The sequence below is a fragment of the Eurosta solidaginis genome, chromosome 2 (genome assembly GCF_040869045.1).
Source record: "Eurosta solidaginis isolate ZX-2024a chromosome 2, ASM4086904v1, whole genome shotgun sequence".
In the NCBI taxonomy this organism is placed as follows: domain Eukaryota; kingdom Metazoa; phylum Arthropoda; class Insecta; order Diptera; family Tephritidae; genus Eurosta; species Eurosta solidaginis.
The window spans coordinates 24258741-24285302 of NC_090320.1; the positions used below are offsets into that span (position 1 = coordinate 24258741).

The 26562-nt window shown below is 39.0% G+C and overlaps 1 protein-coding gene across 7 annotated transcripts in view; it reads left to right on the plus strand.

The window, feature by feature from the left end:
• Positions 1–26562, plus strand: part of Shawl (Shaw-like) — a 437991-nt gene that overhangs the window by 248275 nt on the left and 163154 nt on the right. For 6 of the 7 annotated variants that reach the window (XR_010949354.1, XR_010949352.1, XM_067764645.1 and 3 more), the window contains 2 exons: positions 70–174; positions 304–1121. Coding sequence is in view for 5 of the 7 variants with exons in the window: in XM_067764645.1 (XP_067620746.1) it covers positions 70–174; positions 304–1073 (875 nt within the window). In the remaining 2 variants the exon portion in view is untranslated. Of the gene's footprint in view, positions 1–69; positions 175–303; positions 1122–13340; positions 13621–26562 lie in introns of those variants that run through there. The other variant, XM_067764644.1, reaches the window with a different exon arrangement.

The following is a 26562-nucleotide window of genomic DNA, read 5'->3' on the forward strand; positions in this document are numbered from 1 at the left end:
AGATTATTATGCAATTGTTTACCTAACAGTCGCCTTCTTCTTGGCTTTCTCTTTCTTGCACTCAATCAGCGGATTATTTGAGCGTACCACCCGTACAGAGCTTGCAACCGCGTGCTGCCACTACAGGTCATGATTTTATGCTGCCACTACAACCGAAACTCTTAGCGTCATTAGGTAAGTAGTATGAACTTGATATAAGTTAAGCTCTCCCTATTTCTCAAAATAACTACGATCTTTCAATGCTTAAAGCTCTAAATGCATATTTACCTTTTGTCCATTTTTCCCACACTTTTTCTTACACAGAACGCAAGGACCATCATCCTTTACAGCTAACACCACAAAATTTACCCGGAGCTGTTGATGATCATAACGCTGTGCAATTACATCATTCTCAAATGCCATACAATATCACCGGTGCCTATCATTGCACCAGCGGCGCCGGCGTTACCAGTAGCTCATTTGGTAATGTTGGCGCCGGAAGCACAAACCACATTAGCACCAGTCAAGCGGTTAGTCGATCTGCATTGAATGTGCCACCCACAATAAGTATAGCCTCCGCACAAATGCCACCAGGTATACGAACACCTAATTTGAATATACGCGCTGCACAATTATTAGGAACCCAACAAATGCATGAGGCAGCAGCCGCCGTTGCTGTGTGTCATAGCAATTTGAATCTAACGAGTGGTTGTAATATCACAATTGCGGTTAGTGATGGTAATAGTATTAGTGTTGGTGGTGGTGGTGTGGCATTGCTGGACAACGAAAAGTCGTCTTATTTTGAATACACGAAACAACAACAACATAGACAAACTCAATACTCGCCGCAATGCATACAACAGCACAAACAACAACATCTAACGCCAAAAGTGACTTTGCTGGACGACGGCTGCAGTAGTGATTATGCCAATGCGACAAATGAGGGTGAGGAAGATGATTACGAAAGTCGTAATGGCAGTGTCGATGATGAGTATACAAATGGTGCTTCCATAAGTCGTGGTGATGTTGCAAAGGGTGGTGGCGGAGGCGGCAGTGTTGGTGTTAGTCATATTTACGGCACCGATTTGCGCTGATTGCAGGACATCGGTTGGAAATTTCCATATTAAGCTGGACAATTTCATGTAAGTAGGTAGAAATCAATAACACTGCTTTTGAAAGTTTGTAATGTACTCGTAAATTTTGCGTTTATATGATGGCTCGTCTGAAACAGGAGGGGATCAATGAAAAATGTATAGCCTTAATTATAGGCCTAATTCGTTTGAATTTTAGATATTTATCACATATCAGGAGACGTGAGGTGGGAGTTAAGCACTTTTAACCGTAATTTTTAAGATTACTATCGCAGGGTGTGAGACGGTGGTAGGAAGTTTCCAAAATCATATGATCGCTCAAAATTCGAACAGTATTTTGCTTTCAGTGTCTACTGGACACAAGCTCTCCCGTACTCATGCAGAGCTTTTAAAGTGAAGGTCTATGCTCTACGTAGCAAGATGGGCCTATTCCTTAGTCAACATGACGACCATTGCCCAACGTTTTTTCCTCAAACTATCGTATGAGTTTATGTCCTAGTTTAATATGAAGATAGTTGAGATGCGTAAACATAAAAAAGTGTAAACTGTGTCAGTTGGAAATATTTCAAAATATTTGCTTGTCAAGAAAAATTCAATTCTTATCAAAATTGTATAAACATCGAGCACACTCCCCAAAACCATCGGGGACTCCCTTTATCACCACAAGAAGGAAAAACATTTTGAAAATAGTAGTTATGTAAGTCTTGACTTAAATTTTTTGGTCCAAAATTAATCTTAGGTTAGGTTGAACTGACCGGTCCACGAGGACTTCACATAGACTGAATAAGTCCGTAGTTTTGCCAGAAGTTTGTTTTAACGACCAAACTGAAAAACCCTATCAAAAACCAGGACCTATGTTATAAAATAACTCCGTCCTCTTGGTAAATACTAGAAGCTTCCTAGGATTTAAGCCACTTGCTGCTTCTAGATCTGGCAGCTGTATCACTCCTAATAGCTGGAGTCTTAGCCTGGCATGTGTAGGGCACGAGCACAGAAAGTGCTCGATCGTTTCCTCCTCCAACCCGCACTTCATAAATCTCCTATCACTGGCCAAGCCTAGTTTAAAGGCATGTGACGCCAGAAGGCAGTGTCCAGTCAGAATACCCGTCATGAGTCTACAGTCCTCTCTTTTTTATGATAGAAGCAACTTTGTTAGTCTAAGGTTGTAAGACCTACACATAATCTGCGACACTGACACTTTACAGCCCCGCTCTTGAACCCACGCCTTTCCTGGTCAATCACATGTACCTCTCGCCTTCGCTTAATCTCGCCCGGTCTAACTGGGACGTCTACGGAGCAAGCTTCAAGGAATGGGCTCTTTTTAGCTAGTTCATCTGCTTTTGCATTCCCATCTATTCCCATATGCCCTGGAACCCAATATAGATGTATGCCTCTCCCTGTCCCGGTTCTCTCCAGGGACTGCTTACACTCTAATACGCATTTAGATGCTGTGCTAAGCGAGATTATTGCCTTAATTGCTGCTTGACTGTCAATATAAAAGTTAACACGATTGCAGCCTGGGCTATTTTCTTCCATGGTTTCTTCTGCTTTGGTTACGGCTACTTTTTCCGCTTGCAAAACGCTACAGTAACAGTACAGCCTGTAGGATCTGTTTATTTCCGGATCAGCACAGTATACCGCAGACCCTACTCCTTCCACTACTTTGGAACGATCTGTGTACACATGTATCGCCTCGTCCGCCATTTGAGCACCCTTGCGCCAACCGTCCACCTCTATTGTGGCCTTAAGATCGCCCTCGAAGCGCAGATAGGGAATCAGGTAGTCTGTCCGTCTTGTTATTGATGACGCTATACTCTTATGGCCGTATGGTCGCCGCTCAAGCTGCTCCGAGGCACCGAGCCTTGTTGCAGTTGTTAACGCTATGTTCTTTGCTACCAGGTCTACAGGTGGAATGTGCAGAATGGCATACAGTGCAGCTGTCGGGGATGTTTTCAGGGCTCCCGTAATGCTAAGCATTGATAGTCTGCATACCTCCTCTAATTTTTTGAGGTAGGTTGCTTTTTGTGTGGCTGTAAAAACCCAATGAGAAAGAGAGGGAGATAAGCCCCACGTACACCCCAGCATTCTTTTACATGCATAAAGTGCCGTTGAAGCCTTCTTCACCCTCTCCTCCACGTTTAGCTTCCATGACAGCTTACTGTCTAGGATGATTCCTAGATACTTCGTGCAAGGTTTCTCCTATAGGGTCACCCTTAGATCTTGACTTTTATTTTTTAGTTCTAAAAATAACTTTTAAATCTTGACTTAAGTTCAAAAATTACTGTAAAAACTTTGACTTGATTTTTTGGGTCCAAAAATAGCTGTTAAAAAGTGAGATTTATTTTAGAAAATACCTGTTAAATCTTAAGACCTATGTTTAAGGTCCGAAAATGATCGCCGCATTTTAAAATTTATTTTTAAGTCCAAAAATAACTGTATAAATTTGAGATTTATTTTTTCGGTCCAAAAATAACTGTTAAAATTTGAGATTTGATTTTTGGTCTACAAATAAATTATATTTTGACGTTTTTTTTTTTGTTTTTTGGGTGCTAAAGTTATTGTTATATTTTGAGATAATTTTTTGGGCTTACAAATAACGGTTATGTTTTGAGATTGGACGTTAAAAATCACTGTTTAGTTTGGTGGTCCATAACTGAGGTCCAAAAATAACTGATAAATATTGAGGTTTATTTCGTAAGTGCAAGAATAACTGTTGTACTTGGGACTTACTTTTTAGGTCCAAAAATAACTGCTCAATTTTTAAATTTATTACTAAGTTCAGAAATAACTGTTAAAATTTTTTTAGTCCAGAAATAACTGTTAAAAAATCCTTAAATATAACAGCTATATTTAGGTCTAAAATATAAACCTCAAATATTAACAATTTATTTTTGCGCCTAAAAACTAATCGTGGAATAGAGTCGCAAAATAAGGAAGATAAAAACAGAACAAGCGATGCGTCGAACTCGAGATGTGAAATTAGCTGAGAGTTAAAAAGCTCCGTGATAATAAAGGTATGTTCCCTACAAACTCGTTAGAGAAATAACAATTTGCTTGTACTCACATTCAATCTATGTCCCAAAGAAAACGAAGTCGAATGGCTTTCAAAAATCCGATGTTTTTATGCATGGAAAGCTTCAATGGCCCTACAAATCCATTGTGAGTAATGGTGTTTGGTTGTTTTAAGCATCGACAAATTAGTTCATGGATAATTTTTTTTTGGCGTAAACATATTAATGTTTACGTATGCTTCAGCACTTTTTCGTTATTTTCTTCTTTAATCTCTTTATATTGCCATTGTTGTTAGTAGCAACCTGATTATTGTATGCTTTCAAAGGATGTTCGGTGATAACTAAGCCAGCTCATTTTTAGGTTTTTTTTTTTTACGAGGAGTAAGCATCGAAAGCCTCATAGTTAGTGTGGGACTTTAACCGCACTAAACCTCCTACCGTCTGAGTACCATTTACACCCCAGTACTAACGTCAAGTATTCCGTCGGGAGGTAGGTTGAGCACTAAGCTCTACGTCTGTCGGGGTCACGTTGCTATACTTAGAAAGTCCGCGGTATAGTTAACGCTGGGACTGGCGCGCCCTGCTAACTACCTGAATGTGCTTCGCACGTACCACTTCTTCGGATATTTCCAAGCATACCTTAAACACTGTGCATATAGTGCTTGTGCGTTCGACTACTTGTATTGTAGGGTTTTGTTTTTTATACTCAGTTGATCAGAGCTCACAGAGTATATTAACTTTGATTGGATAACGGTTGGTTGTACAGGTATAAAGGAATCGAGATAGATATAGACTTCCATATATCAAAATCATCAGTATCGAAAAAAAATTCGATTGAGCCATACCCGTCCGTCCGTCCGTCCGCCTGCCCGTTAACACGATAACTTGAGTAAGTTTCGAGGTATCTTGATGAAATTTGGTATGTAGGTTCCTGGGCACTCATCTCAGATTGCTATTTAAAATTTCGAAAAATCGAAAAAGTGCGATAATTCATTACCAAATACGGATTAAGCGATGAAACTTGGTAGGTGAGTTGAACTTATGACGCAGAATAGAAAACTAGTAAAATTTTGGGCAACGGGCGTGGCACCGCCCACTTTTAAAAGAAGGTAATTTAGAAGTTTTGCAAGCTGTAATTTGGCAGCCGTTGAAGATATCATGATGAAATTTGGCAGGAACGTTACTCTTGTTACTATATGTCTGCTTAATAAAAATTAGCAAAATCGGATAACGACCACGCCCACTTTTTAAAAAAAATTTTTTTTAAATTCAAATTTTAAAAGAAAAGTTAATATCTTTACAGTATATAAGTAAATTATGTCAACATTCAACTCCAGTAATGATATGTTGCAACAAAATACAAAAATAAAAGAAAATTTCAAAATGGGCGTGGTTCCGCCCTTTTTCATTTAATTTGTCTAGGATAATTTTAATGCCATAAGTCGAACAAAAATTTACCAATCCTTGTGAAATTTGGTAGAGGCTTAGATTCTAGGACGATAACTGTTTTCTGTGAAAAAGGGCGAAATCGGTCGGAGCCACGCCCAGTTTTTATACACAGTCGACCGTCTGTCCTTCCGCTCGGCCGTTAACACGATAACTTGAGCAAAAATGCATATATATTTACTAAACTCAGTTCACGTACTTATCTGAACTCACTTTGTATTCGTGTCAAAAATGGCCGAAATCCGACTATGAACACTCCCACTTTTTCGATATCGAAAATTACGAAAAATGAAAAAATGCCATAATTCTATACCAAATACGAAAAAAGGGATGAAACATGGTAATTGCATTGGTCTATTGACGCGAAATATAACTTTAGAAAAAAACTTGGTAAAATGGGTGTGACACCTACCATATTAAGTAGAAGAAAATGAAAAAGTTTTGCAGGGCGAAATCAAGAGCCCTTGGAATCCTGTTCGTGGTATTACATATATAAATAAATTAGCGGTACCCGACAGATGATGTTCTGGATCACCCTGGTCCACATTTTGCTCGATATCTCGAAAACGCCTTCACATATACAACTAAGGGCCACTCCCTTTTAAAACCCTCATTAATACCTTTAATTTGATACCCATATCATACAAACACATTCTAGAGTCACCCCTGGTCCACGTTTATGGCGATATCTCGAAAAGGCGTCCACATATAGAACTAAGGCCCACTTCTTTTTAAAAAACTCATTAACACTTTTCATTTGATACCCATATCGTACAAAAAAATTCTAAAGTCACCCCTGGCCCACCTTTATGGCGATATCTCGAAAAGGCATCCACCTATAGAACTAAGGCCCACGCCCTTTTAAAATACTCATTAACACCTTTCATTTGATACCCATATCGTAAAAACAAATTCTAGAGTCACCCCTGGTCCACCTTTATGGCGATATCTCGAAAAGGCGTCCACCTATAGAACTAAGGCCCACTCCCTTTTAAAATACTCATTAACACCTTTCATTTGAAACCCATATCGTACAAACAAATTCTAGAGTCACCCCTAGTCCACCTTTATGGCGATATCTTGAAAAGGCGTCCACCTCTAGAACTAAGGCCCACGCCCTTTTAAAATACTCATTAACACCTTTCATTTGATACCCATATCGTAAAAACAAATTCTAGAGTCACCCCTGGTCCACCTTTATGGCGATATCTCGAAAAGGCGTCCACCTATAGAACTAAGGCCCATGCCCTCTTAAAATACTCATTAACACCTTTCGTTTGATACCCATATTCTACAAACGCATTCTAGAGTCAACCCTGGTCCACTTTTATAACGATATTCCGAAAAGGCATCCACCTATAGAACTAAGGCCCACTCCTTTTTAAAATTCTCATTAACACCTTTCATTTGATACCCATATCGTACAAAATAAATTCCAGAGTCACCCCTGGTCCACCTTTATGGCGATATCTCGAAAAGGCGTCCACCTATAGAACTTATGCCCACTCCCTTTTAAAATTATCATTAACACATTTCATTTGATACCCATATCGTACAAAAAAATTCTAGAGTCAGGCCGGGTCCACCTTTATGGCGATATCCCTAAATGGCATCCATCTATAGAACTATGGCCCACTTCCTTTAAAATACTCTTTAATACCTTCCATTTGATACACATGTCATACAAACACATTCCAGGGTTACCCTAGGTTCTTTTTATAACATGGGGATTTTCCCTTTTTGTCTCCACAGCTCTCAGCTGAGTATGTAATGTTCGGTTACACCTGAACTTAGCCTTCCTTACTTGTTTATACATATATGTATATAAATAAATAAATGAATTTTTTTTTTTTTGTTTTTTTTTTTTTTAATTTCAATAGGTTTTTTTCTTTTTTCATTTAATTTTGATAGGTTTCGTTTTGTCGTTTCCATATTGTAGGAAATGTTCCCTCAGTCAAGCATGCATTAAATAGTTTCGCAAATGTTGACGTGTTATAAGTTGAGTGCTCTGTTTGGTACCCCGTCCGGGCCAGGAGACTTGCGGTCTTGCAGTCTATTCACCGCTTCAAGGACCTCGACGACGGTAACCTCGTCAAATGAGTATAGTGCGGCGCCTGATGTGGGAGAAACTAGCTTTGCGTGGGAAATAAAGTATCTACCACGTTTCTGAGAAAAGAGGGGCATGTTGGCATCGCCTCTCCTTTGTGATTCAATTTCTTAAAAACCAATTTATAAGCTGTGCCCCAAGGGTCATTCTCGACGTCATCGCAAAGCTTAAGCAGGCATTCCCGCTTACTATCTTTTATTGCTCTTTAAGTGCGAGTCGCGAGGGAATGTATGCACTCGTTCCACCAAAATGTGGAACAATGTTGTTTGCGCTTGGGCTTTCTAGTCATTGACGCATCGCATGCTGCTCTAATATCCGCCATGTCGCTAGCACTTCCTCTATGTTCTACTCTTGTCAACATTAGTTTGAATATGTCGGGGTCAAAAGTATTGATATTCCAACCTCTGTTTTTTTTAAGGGTGGCTGTATAGTGGGCCGCCCTCCCCCTAACCATTTAGGTTTAAAAACATGTATTTGAGGCAAATTTTCAAATGAGTTTACCGTACGAAATTTTTGAGGAAAATACTTCATATTCCATAATTTGATCAAGGAGGAAGACGAGATAGCAAATTGAGGCATTCCAATGTTAACATAACGATATGACGCCGATTATGAGTCAAGTCTTTCTTTTAAAAGCGGTGTGTTTTTATTTCCTTTTGAACCTTAACTAGTTTTGAAATTTTTGAGATTTCTAAATAGTACACCCATTCACTTCCAGAATGTCAGCACTATGCTTATGTTTTGCCCGAAACATTTTATGGCATCTTTTCACAGACGCCTTTTGCATCAATACTTTCCTCCTTCTTCTGCAACAAAAAGCCCAATAAATCAATTTAGCACAACCATCAACATAAATCTCTTCATCTAGCAATGTTTATATACAAACTGAGGAGCGATTGATGAAACAAATATTTGCGAAGCTGATTGAGCTGCATTTTTTGCGGGTACAGAGAAAGGGGTAAAAAGAACAAGTAAGAAAGGCTAAGTTCGGGCGTAACCGAACATTACATACTCAGCTGAGAGCTTTGGAGACAAAATAAGAGAAAATCACCATGTAGGAAAATGAACCTAGGGTAACCCTGGAATGTGTTTGTATGACATTGGTATCAAATGGAAGGTAATAAAGAGTATTTTAAAAGGTAGTGGGCAATAGTTCTATAGGTGAACGCCATATAGGGATATCGCCATAAAGGTGGACCTGGGCTGACCCTAGAATTTGTTTGTACGATATGGGTATCAAATGAAATGTTTTAATGAGTATTTTAAAAGGGAGTGGACCTTAGTTCTATTGGTGGACGCCTTTTCGAGATATCGCCATAAGGGTGGACCAGGGGTGACTCTATAATGTGTTTGTACGATATGGGTATCAAATTAAAGGTATTAATGAGGGTTTTAAAAGGGAGTGAACCTTAGTTGTATATGTGAAGGCGTTTTCGATATATCGGACTTGGGTGTCCCAGAACATCATCTGTCGGGTACTGCTAATTTATTTATATATGTAATACCACGAACAGCATTCCTGCCGTGATTCTAAGGGCTTTTGATTTCGCCCTGCAGAACTGTTTCATTTTCTCCTACTTAATATGGTAAGTGTCACACCCATTTTTCAAAGTTTTTTCTAAAGTTATATTTTGCGTCAATAAACGAATCCAATTACCATGTTTCATCCATTTTTTCATATTTGGTATAGAATTATGAAATTTTTTTCATTTTTCGTAATTTTCGATATCGAAAAAGTGGGAGTGGTCATAGTCGGATTTCGCCCATTTTTAATACCAAAATAAACTGAGTTCAGATCAGTACGCGAACTAAGTTTAGTAAAGATATATCGATTTTTGGTCAAGTTATCGTGGTAACGGCCGAGCGGGAGGACAGGAGGTCGACTGTGTATAAAAACTGGGCGTGGCTTCAACCGATTTGGCCCATTTTCACAGAAAACAGTTATCGTCATAGAAGCTATGCCCTTACCAAATTTCACAAGGATTGGTAAATTTTTGTTCGACTTATGGCATTAAAAGTATTCTAGACAGGAATTTTCTTTTATTTTTGTATTTGGTGCACCATATCATTACTGGAGTTGAATGTTCACAAAATTTACTTATATACTGTAAATATATAAAAAAATTTTATTAAGATTTTACTTAAAAAATATTTTTTTTTAAAGTGGACGTGTTCGTCACCTGATTTTGCTAATTTTTATCTAGCACACATATAGTAATAGGAGTAACGTTCCTTCCAAATTTCATCATGATGATGCCAAATTACAGCTTGCAAAACTTTTAAATTACATTCTTTTAAAAGTGGGCGGTGCCACGTCCATTGTCCAAAATTTTACTATTCCTGTGTTCTGTGTCATAAGGTCAACCCAACTACCAAGTTTCATCTGATTTCGTTGATTTTAAATAGCGATCTGAGATGAGTGCCTAGGAACGCACATACCAAATTTCATCAAGATACCTCAAAATTTACTCAATTTATCGTGTTTACGGACGGACCTACGTACGGACGAGGCTAAATGAATTTCTTTTTCGTCCAGATCATTTTGATATATAGAAGTCTATATCTATCTCGATTACTTTATGCCGTGACAGGGTACCGTTATGCGAACAAAATGAATATACCCTGTGAGCTCTGCTCAACTGAGTATAAAAACTTGTTAGTGCTTCACTGAGGTAGGCATTGATAGCAATATTGTTATTTGTATAAAATATGAAGAGATGCATCAAGTAAATTAGGCTTGCCAAAGGCTATATGACTTGCGCTGTATGAAACTTTAATAATGAACCAAAATGAAAATTGCAAAATGAAACTTAAGTAAGGGGTAAAATTATTGAGATATTCAAATGGTTTTCTGAAAGAAAATTCGAAGCCGCTTTTCAATGAACAATATAAACTTAAAAACGATAGTTTGAATCTTACATTTGTGTTCATGTTCATGAGTTTTGCTGCAAAAGCGAACATCATCACAATCACGCAAAATGTTGCCTTTGCAAATATAATCAGAACTTCAGACTTAGCAGTTGACACCTACTTATATCGACTTGCCCATTCACTTACAAAATTTTGTCGGATCACCGTTATAAGCATGCTACAAATCTCGAGTAGAACGATCGTGGAATGGCTTGAAATAATATTCGATGGATGCATAAGACTGAATCATTTATCCGACTCTTGAAGAACTGCTCGTGCTGTTTTCCTACTAAAGATCTTACCTGTCTTTGGTTATATGTATCCCAAGGCCTACAGACCCATTAGCTTCACACAATTTTTGCTAAAATTTTTGAGAGGCTAATAGACGTGGACAAAAACTGTTCTTCAAAACCCAACATGGGTAAACCAAAGGCAAGTCTGTGAACACGGTACTGCATAGGGTGGTTGTCATCTTTATATTTACTATTAGCCTTGGAATGTAAGGAGGAGTCCTCACTGGCGGGATCTCAACAATGTCTCTAAACAGGCGATCATGGAGGGCCTTAAGTACATTGAAGTACAAACAGCCCTAACCATATGAATCGGTTGTATGCTTAACTGCAGGAAGATTAGTTCGCAGCCACAAAATCGGTGAACAGGGCACACTGCAGGGCTAACTATTGTTACCTCTGCTATATACGGTGGTCATCAACCAACTACTCAGGCTGGTAAATGTGGGACCCGTCAAATTTACGGCAAGCGCAGATGACGTTGCAGTTGTCTTAAGTGGCGAGTGCCTTCCACTAATTAGCTCTCTGACGGATGGGGCGTTTCAGGATATATATAGCTGCGCATCTTCTGTCGAGTTGAGCTCCAATGCGTTGAAGACGGACATGGTCTTGTTCACTAGAAGTTATAAGGTCCCAAATCGGTCTAAGTCCAAGCTAAGAGCTGCGATCCCGCAGGAGATAACTTGTACTAGATATCTAGAAATCATCAACGTGGAAAGAGGGTGCAGAAGGCCGCGACGGTAATTTATGCATGTAAAAGAATGCCGCCGTATACATGGCGTCTATCGCCCTCTGTCTCATTGGATATTTGCAGCGATTGTAAAGCTCATCCTATGCTATGAAATTCTTGTTTGGTGGACGGCACCCAAAAAAGAACGTATCTCAAAAAATTATAGGTGATGTGTAGGCTATCAATGCTAAGCACAATGGGGGCCGTGAAAAGAACGCCGACGGAAGCACAGTTTGACATTCTGCACATTTCATCTTTAGACCTGTTGGGGAAAGCATAGCGTGGACAACTGCAACGAGACTCATTGTCTTGTGCACAGACCCTACGGTCGTAGTAGTATAGCGTCATCAAATGTTGGACTACCTAGTTCCCGACCTGCGCTTAGGACAGCGTTACTTAGTAATATGGCTTTTGGTTTCTGAAAGGGGTTTTCAGATTGTTCGTTGTGCAAACTTCTGTTAACACTATGAACTCATTCAGTCTATGTGAGGTTGTCACGGACCAGCCAGTTGAACCTAACCTAACCCACTCACCTATCAACGCATGATGCTGAACAAAATCTTACATGTATGTTATATATATGTTCCTTGCGGTGGTGGATGTTGGTCGAGTCAAAAGATCAGGACCGCTGAAAATTTAATTTTATTGGGAATCACTTGCAAAAAACATGCCCTGCGTTTTTCATCTGTAAACAGTTACACAAAAATATAAAAAGTTTAACCAGAGAATATATTAAGTTATCTCCACTGAAAAAATTTGTAAAATATGTTTATTACTTTCATAGTTATGGACTACTAAAAGTTGCACTAGTTGCGTTCGCACTAAGTGTGTTTTTGTTTGTTTATTTTCCCTCCCATTCGCAATACCACTAGAAATGTATAAATAAACAAATAACTAGGCGCAAATATGCTATTTCCGATATACATTGACATTCTTTTTTGCAGGGATGCACCTTAACGTTAAGCTAATCGTTTATCAAAAAATTTCCACCGTTTCCGTTGAAACACTTCGAAATATTATCGATAAAGAAATTATCAAAATAAATTGTATCTCGTTTTTAACTGAAACGAAAAGATTTCGTTAACGTTAAAAACGTTAACAAAAACGTGATACTTTATGTTTGAATTGTGCTGGCAATGCTATAGCAATGGTGAAGCCGTAAGGTGGCAACAAAGAGCGCACATACACACACATACTCTATGTAATTTGTTTGTGTAATTCGTTGGTGGTAATGTCAAAAATACTTTGAGAAATGTTCGTACTGTCAAAATTCATGAGAAAAGTTGCAATCAGCTTGGCTAATGCTTTCACCTTTAATGACTCCGCCATCAATCAGCTTTGCCAGCATAGTTTGAAATTAATAATCAACATAAACGATTTGATTTCGTTTTGATATGGCAGAAAACGAAACGAAATCATTTCGTTAATTTGACGATCTTAACGTTAATAAACGAAACGAAATGACTTCGTTTCGTTTATTAACGTTGATTATCGTAACGAAATGATATCGTTTCGTTGGTTAAGCATGCCTGCTTTTTTGTAATGCAGTAGCCAGATTAAAAAAAGGGAATATTAAAAAACAATTTTTGTCGTCTCAAATTTGAAGATCGAACACTGTGCGCTGCAACTGTGGTATTATGCATGATACCAATTTATGTCAATATGTTTGCACTATTATTCATCATATTCTAATACCCTAATACTGCCTAAGCAGACCACCCATATAGTATGCACATTACAATGTTGATCCAAATACATTTCATTTACCCCACACAGCGGGAGTTCAACATCACTCACTAATGCCGACGGCAAGACCCGTATCTAGTTACAATACACTGGCATTTTGACGAGCTCGCTAATAGCGTGACCAAATGTTAAAGACAACTCGTCAATACGCCTGCCAAAATATTCACAGTTACAATTGGTAAAAATAGATCGGACTGATATGCTGACTCAGTATGTAAATATTAAGAATGCAATTTATTAGTGTTAGTGTAATAATGTATGTGTAGACTAGACAAATTTGTATAAAAGGGAAGACAATTTTAAATAAAAAATAATTGCTTTATAACGCTAACCATCAGCGTATCAACAACGCTTTCTTTTTCTTAACCAATCAGTACACAACGCTTTACTTAAATACTCTTTTACTTTGTCATTAAATATTGTTGTATATATAACAAGATTTAAGTTTTGCCAAGAATCTTTCACCCTTGATGACACAGCACAAAGTTGTCCATTCACAACGCCCGCTGTTCCAGATTCGGATCGGAACGGATCATTTGAAGTACGTTCAGCACAAATCATAGATTCTGTTATACATAATTCGTCCTTAAAAACAGCCTCACATTCCTCCTTTGGCACAACAGACACAGAAGTAGTTTGGAGTTTATCCGAAGAGCACCTATTGCCTGGATATGTTACACCCCATCCAAAAACATGCATTGTGCCCGGCTTTAATTCATTACGACAAAGTGGTATTGCATTTACTCTCCGATCCTGATGAAAGGGTTCTGTTAATCTAATCACACCAATATCCATATCTAATTTTAGCGAATCATAACCGTCTGGATAATCTGCAAAAGCCACATAACGAGTTTGTCCACCACCTTTGGTTAGGTCACTTAAACTGGTTACACCAGCTGAAACAGACATTTCCTCCCTTCTTAAATCTCCCACGCAATGCGCGGCTGTGATCACCGTGGCCATATCGATTAATGAACCCATGCAATAATATCGTTTGTAATAATGTAATGACACCACATACGGGCTATCCTCTATATGCGGATCTTCACCATTAACAACTCGATTCGTATGGGCCATAAGGCAGCTAAATACAACAAACAGTAGTGCGAAATTATTGCGTATACTCATTTTAGTTTCTAACTATTTCCGGCACTTTTTAAGCTTAAATTGAAGCAAGAAAAGTTTTGTGGGCGCTATTTATACTACCTTATTGGGTCATGTGATTAGATTTCACACACATTTTCACACAATAAAAATACTTTTAAGTTTAAATTAAACAGGGACGGATCCAGAGAGGCAATGGGGGGGGGGGGCGCACAGGGATAACTACACGAAAAAAGTCCGAAAATCTGTTTTTCTGCCATGAAAAGCTTACCTGTGCAAACTCATCTGCCTTGTCGATGGAAAAGAAGAAGTATGACGCAAACTGGAAGCGAAGTTCGGCCTAAAATCTCTTCGGAAGTAACTGCGCCTTATATTTATTTATGATGTTTATAGTTTTTTGCGGCCACCGTTCCAAAAAATTAGAATATGATTGACGACATGGAATCAGTCCGTGGACTAAATAAATTTTGAGTTATGGAAAGTTCAAAAACTGTTCACTTTCGAAGGCCTTGATGCAGATTCAAGTGTCATGATAAAGCTTGCTTCATATATTTCGTATTTTGATTAAAACCTCTATTGGGTCAACTAAGCTAATATCTTTATGAAGATTATAGGGCGTATTAGCAATGCCTACTTATTTCTAAAAAAATCGTTTCTACATACTTGTCACGGGTTGTACGTACTTCATTGCTGAATAATACCTTAACAACTTCAAAAAAGTCAAAACTTAATTGTTGAGTATATTTAAAACGAGTTTATAACATTGTATAACAAATATGAAATAAGAGAACGATGTCCTACCAAATTTAGAACAACAACTTTCGATTTTTTTTTTTTGCCACAGGTGAAGCAGAGCTAATAGTTCGATACATCTTATAATAAGAATATAAGCATATAAGATTATAGAAGCTTTTTAACCCGAGCACATGAAAGTTGAGAGATATTTCCTTAATTCATAAAGCTACTAGAGTACCCAGCAGACTTCGTCTTTCCCGAGATATAAATAAACGTTTGCGACGTTCTCCTGTCCGATAATTTTCCTCCCTGCGATGCGTTTACTCTCGAGGCATTTTTTATCTGTTGCAAAAAAAAAAAAAACAATTATAGTCTTGCCTCTGCCTTCTCTGTCAATGCTTGATCCTTGTCTTTTCTTCGTATTTTCTCCCTTTGACTTTCTCACAATTTTCTCTCTTCTATTCCCACTTCATTTTTACGCCTAATTTGTTTCCTTTCACTCACCTATTATCTTTCTCTTCCCTTTTTTCTCTACATCTCTCCAATTCCGATTCATATCTCCTAGTTTCCATTTTCTCTTTTTCTACCTGAGGCTCTGCGCATAACTCCCTTTTTTATCTCCCTCGTCTTCTTAACCGCCGCCCCTTGCTTAAACCCGCACTAATACTAAACCCTGGTCCATTTTTTGGTCTATATCTAAAAAATGGGTTAACATATGAAACTGAAATCCACTTACAAACCATCTACAATCTTGAGTTCTAAAGTTACCAACTGATTTTGAATCAGTTCTTATAAATAAAGTTTCCCCTACTCGAAAAGCTGCCTAAATATAAACGAATGGCAAACACCCTGCGCGAACCTTGGTCCTCTTGCTAGAAAGAAATTAAGCTTATTTGCCAAGAGAGGACTTTACTTTTCAATTGCCTACCTAGTTCAAAGTAGCATTTATTGGCAAGAGTGATTCTTTGCTGGATGTCAGAGCTGATGTTGTTTGTGTTAAAACTATTTCGAAATTATGGCTGCCAAGACTCAAATGCGCAGAACTTACGATGCGGGACTCTACTCCAGTTCTCCCCCCTCCCATAGATCCACCACTCTTATTAAAGTTAAATGTTATCATTTAATTAACTCGGCCATTATAACTTGTGGAAATTTTTGCGCAAAACACGTGGTAAAATTTAAGGTATAATGACAGTTTAACAAACAGCTTTTGTTGTTCTATCAAAACAACCAATTGAAGCTATTCATGCATATTCCAACGAAATAAAATTTGTGCGACTTTGAAAAACAATTTATTATACTTTTTCAAAAGAAAATTTTCTTGTAGTTCTTTTAATTGTATATTTGCACAGTTGATTTGTATCATTTAGTTAAGAACGATTACGTGGTTTAGTCAGATTGGTTATACGAAAAGTATTAGCCTCACTTGTTGTTGTTGTTGTATTAACGATAAAGATTAGCCTCACTCATCTGTAGTCGTAGTGAGGCTGAAAAATAGTCGTGTTTTTTTATACCCATCTGTACTTATACACAGGGTATTATAGCTTTGATTGGATAACGGTTGGTTGTACAGGTATAAAGGAATCGAGATATATATAGACTTCCATATATCAAAATCATCAGTATCGAAAAAAAATTTGATTGAGCGATGTTCGTTCGTCCGTCTGTCCGTTAACACGATAACTTGAGTAAATATTGAGATATCTCCACCAAATTACCCGAACTTATCTGGACCAAGAACATATTGAGACTCTTGATAAAAAATTGAAAAAATTTGTTTAAATAGGGCCGGTGCCACGACCACTTCTGATAAAATCAATTTTACAAATATTATTAATCATAAATCAAAAATCGTTAAACCTATCGTAAGAAAATTCAGCAGAGAGGTTGTTTTTACTATAAGCAATGCTTTGAAGAAAAATTAACGAAATCGGTTAAGGACCACGCCCACTATTATATAAAAAATTTTTAAAAGGGTCGTGGACGAATAAAATAAGCTATATCTTTGCAAAAAAGAGCTTTATATCAATGGTATTTCATTTCCCAAGTGGATTTATAACAATAAATAGGAAAAACTGCGTGGCACCGCCCCTTTATGACTAAGCAATTTTCTATGTTTCGTGAGCCATAACTGGATGAAAAATTATTTCAGAATAAAACCGTGTGTATATGTATTATTGCGCAGCCTTGTAACACTATTAAGCACACAACAAACAACAACAGCATTTCAAATGTACATCTGGGTATATAATGTTCTGTTTCACCCGAACTTAGACTTCCTTACTTGTTTTTACATTTATATGTGTAACATTTGCTTAATAGCGGAGACGCGCACATTTGGTGGCCATAGTGTATAAGCTATAGCTGAATCGTGGACACACACACACACACTTTTCAGTCATAGAAGAGGAGAATAGTGTATAGATAAAATGAAGAGACACATTTCAGTTGCAACTGAGTCTAATGCATACTGAAATTTATCAGTACTAATTTTCTGCCCAACAATTGTATAAGTGTAGATAAAGTTATGCACTTAGCTGTCCATATAAAGTTTAAGTACATATGTATATACATGTAAAAAGCAACACGACTAACGTTTCACTAAAATTTAAAAGCTGACAGTGAAAATATTTCCAGATTTAGCTTATGGCCGCGTCAGATTGAAATTTTTCATTTCATATACATACATATGTATGTGCGTTCAACGCAATCTTATGCATGACAGTCACATCACCACAATCACGCAAGATGTAGCGTTTGTAAATATAAAGGAACTTCAGACTTAGCAGTTGAAACTTATTTCGCCTTGCCCAATAACATACAAAATTACGCGAAGCAATCACTATAGAAGAAAAACACTTGCTCACATATTTTGTCTCGTATTCCTTTTGTTAAAATGCAGTTTTCAATTGCGAGAAACGTTGGAAAAGTACCAAAGCGTGGTAATAATAATTTCATTTGCAAAGTGTGAAAGCACACATATCTAGAGATGGGAAAAGGGTAAATACCCGGTAAATTGGTTATTTATAGTAAGAATGGGTAAATACCCAAATATTTACCCATAAGGAGGGTAAAAATAATCTTTTGGAAAATATGGGAAACAAACACACTAATTCAATCCAAAATGTAACCAATTTGTCCTATATTGGTGGGTAGTTATCCGTTACGCTATCGGTTGAATTAGTTTTAATCTGTAATCCAGCGTTTATCAAAAATATTTAGCCAATAATGCTTGCCGTTGCAAAACTTTAAGTTTACCCAGTAAACATTTCAGATCAAAAAAGAGTTGGCAAATATCTAAATTGGAGCGATTACAGCCGGTATGTGCTCATTTGGGAGGCCGAAACAAGTGTATTTCCCTTCTTGCAATGGTCGTCTTAGATGAGTCTATTAACGTATATAATTTGAGCCTAAATAAGAGTCAGACATAAGTCTTAAAAGGCGTTTAAACAGCTCATGTTATACTCTACTGGAACTCTCCGGCGTCATTTTTAACTCTAATAAGCTCTGATTATCTGGCACCTTTATGGCCTATTTATTAGGCATCGTCAACGCTTATTTCATATATTTCGACACCCCTGGACAGAGCGTGGCAGCTTTGCGGTCACATTAAAAATGTCGAGAAGCGTCCATGAGCGGAAAAACGTCGATGTAATGTACAATAATGTTCAAATGTTTTTATATTAATATGAAAAATTGTCGTAACAAAGTTTCAAAATTTGTTCCCAACTAGCTGTGACGAACATGAATAGTTGATAAATGATAATTTTTGCATTCTAGGTTAGGCGCTTTTAGGCCGTTAAATAAAAGGCAAAAATTATATTTTCTTTTACCCTCCTACGCGTTTCGACGCTTTTCTGATTCCTACATTGCCCACTTATTTTGGACTCGTTTCGGATACTTAAATTATGAGCTCCGTGAGCCTGTTTGAGGGGTAGCTTTGTTTGCGAAATATGTGTACCCTATAAACATTCTCTCACAGTTCTGGAGTTCAGTATGGGTCCGAAGAATATCAGCTTCAAAGAATATTCGCTTCAGGCTCCTAAATGAGTTCATAACGAGTGCAAACGATCCAAAGTTTGGACTCCTTTCATACTAATTGTTGACTCCGAGTGTTTGCTGGGTTGTTTGTTTAAAATCAAAACGAATATTTTTTAATTTCAAATCACGTATAAATTTAATTGCTGAATTGTAATTCCAAGCAGCCTCGATTGAAATGATTTTAAAAAAGAAATATACGCAAAGATACAAAAAAAGGAATATTCCGGGTATTTTCCTGGTTTTTACCCATCAAAATGGTAAATACCCGGTAGAATCCCAACTCTACACATAGCCAAAGCAAATGTCGAATTATTTTGCTTTGGTTTCTGTTTTTAGCTTTTGAATGTGTATACCTTATGGGTTAATCTACAGGCTTGGTTCAAGAGATATACACGGTAATCGGTTTTTCGATAACAAACGAGAGTTCTCACGTAGCGCTTGAACCGTTAACGATTGAACATTGAATCGAACTAACTCTTAATCACAGTTTGGTATCTATATAATGCAAAAAAAAAGTTTCGTACATCTTTTCTGATTTTAAAAAAGAAATATACAAAAAGATACAAAAAAGGAATATTCCGGGTATTTTCCTGGTTTTTACCCATCAAAATGGTAAATACCCGGTAGAATCCCAACTCTACACATAGCAAAAGCAAATCTCGAATTATTTTGCTTTGGTTTCTGTTTTTAGCTTTTGAATGTGTATACCTTATGGGTTAATCTAAGGCTTGGTTCAAGAGATATACACGGTAATCGGTTTTTCGATAACAAACGAGAGTTCTCACGTAGCGCTTGAACCGTTAACGATAGAACATTTAATCGAACTAACTCTTAATCACAGTTTGGTATCTATATAATGCAAAAAAAAGTTTCGTGCATCTTTCTCGGATAGATATAGAGCTGGGAAATTTGTTTACCGATAACTCCAGTTTTCATCTTGAAGGGTTAATGGTGAAACTTTATGTCAAATTGTGGATTAATCTACAAGTAGTGGCCTATATATATAGCAAAAACAAAAACTTTGTCATTTAGCTTTGTTCAAGAGGTATACAAAAAGTCACAGTAGTTATCGAAAAACCGATTAACCCTCGTAGCGCCTGAACCGTTAATGAATCCATTAACAGATTAGTCTACAGGTTGCTACCGGGAACCTCGGTGTGGTAGGCGGACCACGCTACCGCCACACCACGGAGGCTGCTACAACTGGTTATAAGATTATTCAGAACGGAACCTAGAGTCACGAACGGAAGGAAAAATTGCATTTGGCTAAAGAATATTTAAGAGTTTAGAATAGTACGGGACTGCCAGTAGTCGGTAGAAATTATATACAGGTTATAATAGAGCCTACGCCGCCGCCGATTAAGTGACCGGCGTAAACCTCTGAATTGGATGGCTGGACTTCAGAGTATCACATTGTCTACAACTAATGAATATGGAAATATAGTGATGACGTCAATGGTATATTTGACTATCTGGAATAATATCATTAACTTGCGGATGAGTATCGGTTATAATAGAGCCTACGCCGCCGCCGCCGATTAAGTGACCGGCGTAAACCTCTAAATTGAATGGCTGGACTTCGGAGTATCACATTGTCTACAACTAATGTATATGGAAATATAGTGATGACGTCAATGTTATATTTGACTATCTGGCATAATATCATTAACTTGCGGATGAGTATCTGGGAGGCTTGTAAAACGAAAATTAACAAAAATGATATTTGGAAAGGTTTTGTTTATATATATTTAAGGAAATTAACTTTTAGGCCATTTCGGAAAGATCCGCGGCTTTCGCCTCAAAATCTCGCGGATCGTTCATAAAATTTCCGGATTAGCGCCTTGCGGAGAGAGGGCGAAATACTTAAAATGGTCACACCTTTGTAGCGTAGTTTCACCGAAGGAGATGTTCTGGGCTAACTCTAATACCACTCGTTGGCACGATTTCTTTAAATCATTTGTGGCTGCATGCTGGTCAAGCACAAAGGCGACTTACGGTTGCTATCAATTATCTACAAATAGTCATGACTCTCGTGGCACGAAACGTAGCCACCAGCTTCTTCGCCCTCGTCTACCTCCATCTCGTCCTCACTGGGGGAGTTCAACCACCTCCGTACGAGACGCAAGGATTACCAAAGCTTCAACGTCACCCTTATAAACCTTAAGTCTTATTTTCTTGAAGCCGTAGCTAACCCTGAAGTCCTGCCTTTTCAACGCTTCGACGCTTGCGCTGTCAAGCAGCAGGACTATCTGAATCGTGGCCCGTTCAGTCTTCTCCACGTTAACCACCTTCCAGTTTTGAGTCGGTAGACCCGGGTTGTACTCCTGGAGCAGCTCCAGGATATCAGCGGGGTCCGTTGGCGTCACTGGAACCCAGGCTGTCGCCCTTGGCCGTGAGGGGATATCACACGCCTCCACTACCTTGAGGCGCGCGCCCGGATAAACCTCCCCTATCAGCGAGACGGCGGCTTTTTTAAAGCTTCGCCGACCTGGCGTCGTCACAAGCAATTAGTTTAATATTGCCATGGGACCACCCCGCATCGGTATAAGAAGGCGGCGGACCAGGGTTGTCTTTTTTGACCTTAACGGCCACAGTAGCGAGCGCTGCCTCAATCCACTTCCATGCTGTTTCGGGATTCTGCCATCTTCGCTGCTCTCGTCCATAACACCAATGATCTGCCGATCCTTGGTTATTTCGGCGAAATACCGCGTCCAGCCTCCCTGCGTCTTGGCCCTTTTCGGTGCCGTAGGGTTGGATTCATCCATAGACCGCTGGCGCTTCGAGGCTTCATCGCTCTCGACCCAGTCCAGTCTGAACTCCGGCAACATCTTTTTCGCCCAAGCAAGGTCACGCTGCGCCTTCGCCCAGTCCTCCGCGGAAACTTCCTCCCTCCATCCCTTATCGGCGAGGAGGCATTCCTACGCAGGATCCGGGCAGCTCAGCGCTTGTCGTAGTGACTGGGCTTTTTAACTCCCTTGACCCTAGAGCGGGCCACCCCCACACCCCTGGAGCCCCCAGCAGCCAAACCGCCAGACGCTTGACGCCGAGTGGCAGCCGTGCTGGTGGCTACGAGATGGGCGGCAACCGCCCCAAAAGCCTCCCGGTCGGTGGCCCCTCCCCGAGAGGTACCGGCCTTTGGAACACCCGAGCTGGATTTTCCCTCATACCTTTCCTGCCTAGATTGGCCCTTGGCCCTATAGCCGCCCCCCATCTCCCTGAGGCCCCAGCAGTCGACCCACCAGACGCTTGTCGCTGGGTGGAGGGCCTGCTGGTGGTGGCCAAGGGAGGGGCGGTAGTAGCACCGATGGCCTCCCAGTCAGTACCCCCTCCATGAGAGGTACTGGCCCTCGGACTACTCGAACCGGATAATCTCTCGGCCCTTTTCTGTCTGCCTGCCGCTGCAGCAGCGAACCTCTGAGGAGTTCTCTCAGCTAACTTGAGGCCCGGCTGAGCCGTAGCCTTTGCAGAGCAAGCTCCTGTCGGCTTCTTAGTTGGAGAGACGCCCTCCTTATTATTTTTATTTATTTCCTCCATAAGGAGGAAGGGAGAGAAAAGGGAAGAGAAAAAAGAAAAAAAGATAGGGTTAAGGGGGTGGGAAAAAAAGTCGCCGCTCGAATTAGCCGCCGAAGAGTCACCAGGCGACACCACGAGGAGGCTCCACCCCTACATGAGGGAGGGAGGGTGTAAAAACACCTACGAGTCGACGATTTGGGGTGACGCCGGTGAGTGCAAGGCGCAACACCCCCATGAAAGGCACCTAAAATTCTTAACTGCAGGAAAATTTAGTTCGCAGCCAAAAAATTGGTGGACAGGGCACACTGCAGGGCTAACTATTGTTACCTCTGCTGTCAGTGCCAATGCGTTGAAGATGGACATGGTCTTGTTCACTAGAAGGTATAAGGTCCCAAATCGGTCTAAGCCCAAGCTAAGAGCTGTGATCCCGCAGGAGATAACTTGTACTAGATATCTAGGAATCATCGACGTGGAACGAGGGTGCAGAAGGCCGTTACGGCAATTTATGCATGTAAAAGAATGCCGGCGTATACATGGCGTCTATCGCCTTCTGTCTCATTGGATATTTGCAGCGATTGTAAAGCCCATCCTATACTATGAAATTCTTGTTTGGTGGACGGCCACTCAAAAAAGAACGTATCTAAAAAAATTATAAATGATGTGTAGGCTATCAATGCTAATCACAATGGGAGCCGTGAAAAGAATGCCGATGGAAGCACAGTTTGGCATTCTGCACATTTCAACTTTAGACCTGTTGAGGAAAGCATAGCGTGAACAACTGCAACGAGACTAATTGCCTTGAGCGCAGACCATACGGTCGTAGTAGTATAGCGTCATCAAATGTGGGACTACCTAGTTCCCGCCCTGCGCTTAGGACAGCGTTATTTAATAAAATGGCTTTTGGTTTCTGAAAGGGGTTTTCAGTTTGTTCGTTGAGCAAACTTCTGTTAACACTATGAACTCATTCAGTCTATGTGAGGTTGTCACGAACCAGCCAGTTGAACCTGACCTAATCCACTCACCTATCAACGCATGATGCTGCAACAAAATCTTATATGTATGTTATGTACATGTTGCTTGTCGTGGTGGATGTTGGTCGAGTCAAAAGATCAGGACCGCTAAAAATTTAATTGTATTAGGAATCACTTGCAAAACACATGCCCTGCGTTTTTCATCTGTATACAGTTACCTTTACTCAAAACACAAAAATATAAAAGTTTAACCAGAGAATATATTACGTTATCTCCACTGAAAATATTTTTAAAATATATTTATTACTTTCATAGTTATGGACTACTAAAAATTGCGTTCGCACTAAGTGTGTTTTTGTTTGTTTATTTTCCCTCCCATTCGCAATACCACTAGAAATGTATAAACAAATAACTAGTAGCAAATATGCTATTTCTCATATACATTGACATTCTTTTTTGTAAAGCCAGATTAAAAAAAGGGAATATTAAAAAACCATTTTTGTCGTCTCAAATTTGAAGATCGAACACTGTGCGCTGCAACGCTTTATTTAAATACGCTTTTACTTTGTCATTAAATATTGTTGTATATACTCGTATACCCAGATCTGATTTTTGCCAAGAAGTTTTCACCCTTGATGCCACCGCACACAGTTGTCCATTCACAACGCCCGCTGTTCCAGATTCGGATCGGTACGGATCACTTGAAGTACGTTCAGCACAAATCATAGACTCTGTTATACATATTTCGTCTTTATAAAGAGCCTCACATTCCTCCTTTGGTACAACAGACACAGAAGTAGTTTGAAGTTTATCCGAAGAGCAACTTTGGCCTGGATATGTTACACCCCCATCCAAAAATTTTCATTGGTGTGTCCGGCTTTAATTCATCACGACAAAGTGGTATTTCATTTACTTTAAGATCCTGTTGAAAAGGTTCTGTCAATCTAATCACACCAATATCCATATCTAATGTTATCGAATCATAACCGTCTGGATAATCTGCACACGCCACATTACGAGTTTGTCCAGCACCTTTGGTTAGGTCACTTAAACTGGTTACACCAGCTGAAAACAGACATTTCCTCCGTTCTTAAATCTCTCACGCAATGCGCGGCTGTGATCACCATGGCCATATCGATTAATGAACCCATGCAATAATATCGTTTGTAATAATGTAATGACACCACATACGGGCTATCCTCTATACGCGGATCTTCACCATTAACAACTCGATTCGTATGGGCCATAAGGCAGCTAAATACAACAAACAGTAGTGCGAAATTATTGCGTATACTCATTTTAGTTTCTCATAATTCCGGCACTTTTTAAGCTTAAATTGAAGCAAGAAAAGTTTTGTAGGCGCTATTTATACTATCTTATTGGGTCATGTGATTAGATTTCACACACATTTTGACACAATCAAAATACTTTTAAGTTTAATTTAAACAGGGGCGGATGCAGAGAGGCATTTGGGGGGGGGGGGGGGGGGGGGGGGGGGGGGCGGGCGAAGGATAACTACACGAAAATAGTCCGAAAATCTTAGGTTCAAGCCCCGGGCAAAGCAAAATCGGAAATTTAAAAATTTAGACACAAGTTTTTTTAATTAGAAAAAAAAAAATTCTGATTGGAACGCCCCTCGGCAGTGATTTGGCAAGCACTCAGTGTTTTTTTCTGCCATGAAAAGCTTCCCTGTGCAAACTCATCTGCCTTGTCGATGGAAAAGAAGAAGTATGACGCAAATTGGAAGCGAAGCTCGGCCTAAAATCTCTTCGGAAGTAAACCGCGGCTTATATCTATTTATGATGTTTATAGTTTTTTTGCGGCCACCGTTCCAAAAAATTAGAATATGATTCACGACATGGAATCAGTCCGTGGGCTAAATAAATTTTGAGCTATGGAAAATTCAAAAAATTTTCACTTTCTAAGGCCTTGATGCAGATTCAAGTGACATGAAAAAGCTTGCTTCATAGATTTCGTATTTTGATTAAAACCTCTATTGGGTCAACGAAGCTAATATCTTTATGAAGATTATAAGCGTATCAGCGATGCCTACTTATTTCTAAAAAATGTTTTCTGCGTACTTGTCCATTGCTGAATAATACCTTAACAACTTCAAAAAAGTCAAAACTGAATTGTTGAATATATTTAAAACGAGTTTATAACACTGTATAACAAATATTAAATAAGAGAACGATGTCTTACCAAATTTAGAACAACTTTCGACTTTTTTTGTCACAGGTTAGACAAACCTGTTCGATACATCTTATAATAAGAATATAAGCATATAAGAATATAGAAGCCTTTTAACCCGAGCACATGAAAGTTAAGAGATATTTCCTTAATTCATAAAGCTACTAAAGTAACCAGCAGCCTTTGTTTTTCCCGAGATATAAATAAACGTTGCGACGTTATCCTGTCCGATAATTTTCCTCCCGAGATGCGTTTACTCTCGAGGCATTTTTTATCTTCTGCAAAAAAATAACAATTATAGTCTTGCCTCTGCATTCTCTGTCAATGTTTGATCCTTGTCTTTTTCCTTCGTATTTTCTCCCTTTGACTTTCTCACTATTTTCTCTCCTCTATTCCCACTTTATTTTATTTTCTCAATCTCTCTCTATTTTTCTTCATATCACTTCACTTCTCTTGCTCCAACTTTGTGCTATTTTCCCCATGCACTTTCTCCACTTTTGTCTCCATTTCCTACTTTTACACTCCTAATTTATTTCCTTTCACTCACCTATTATCTTTCTCTTCCCTTTTTTTCTCTACACCTCTCCAATTCCGATTCATATCTCTTAGTTTCCATTTTCTCTTTTTCTACCTGAGGCTCTGCGCATAACTCCCTTTTTTATCTCCCTCGTCTTCTTAACCGCCGCCCCTTTCTTAAA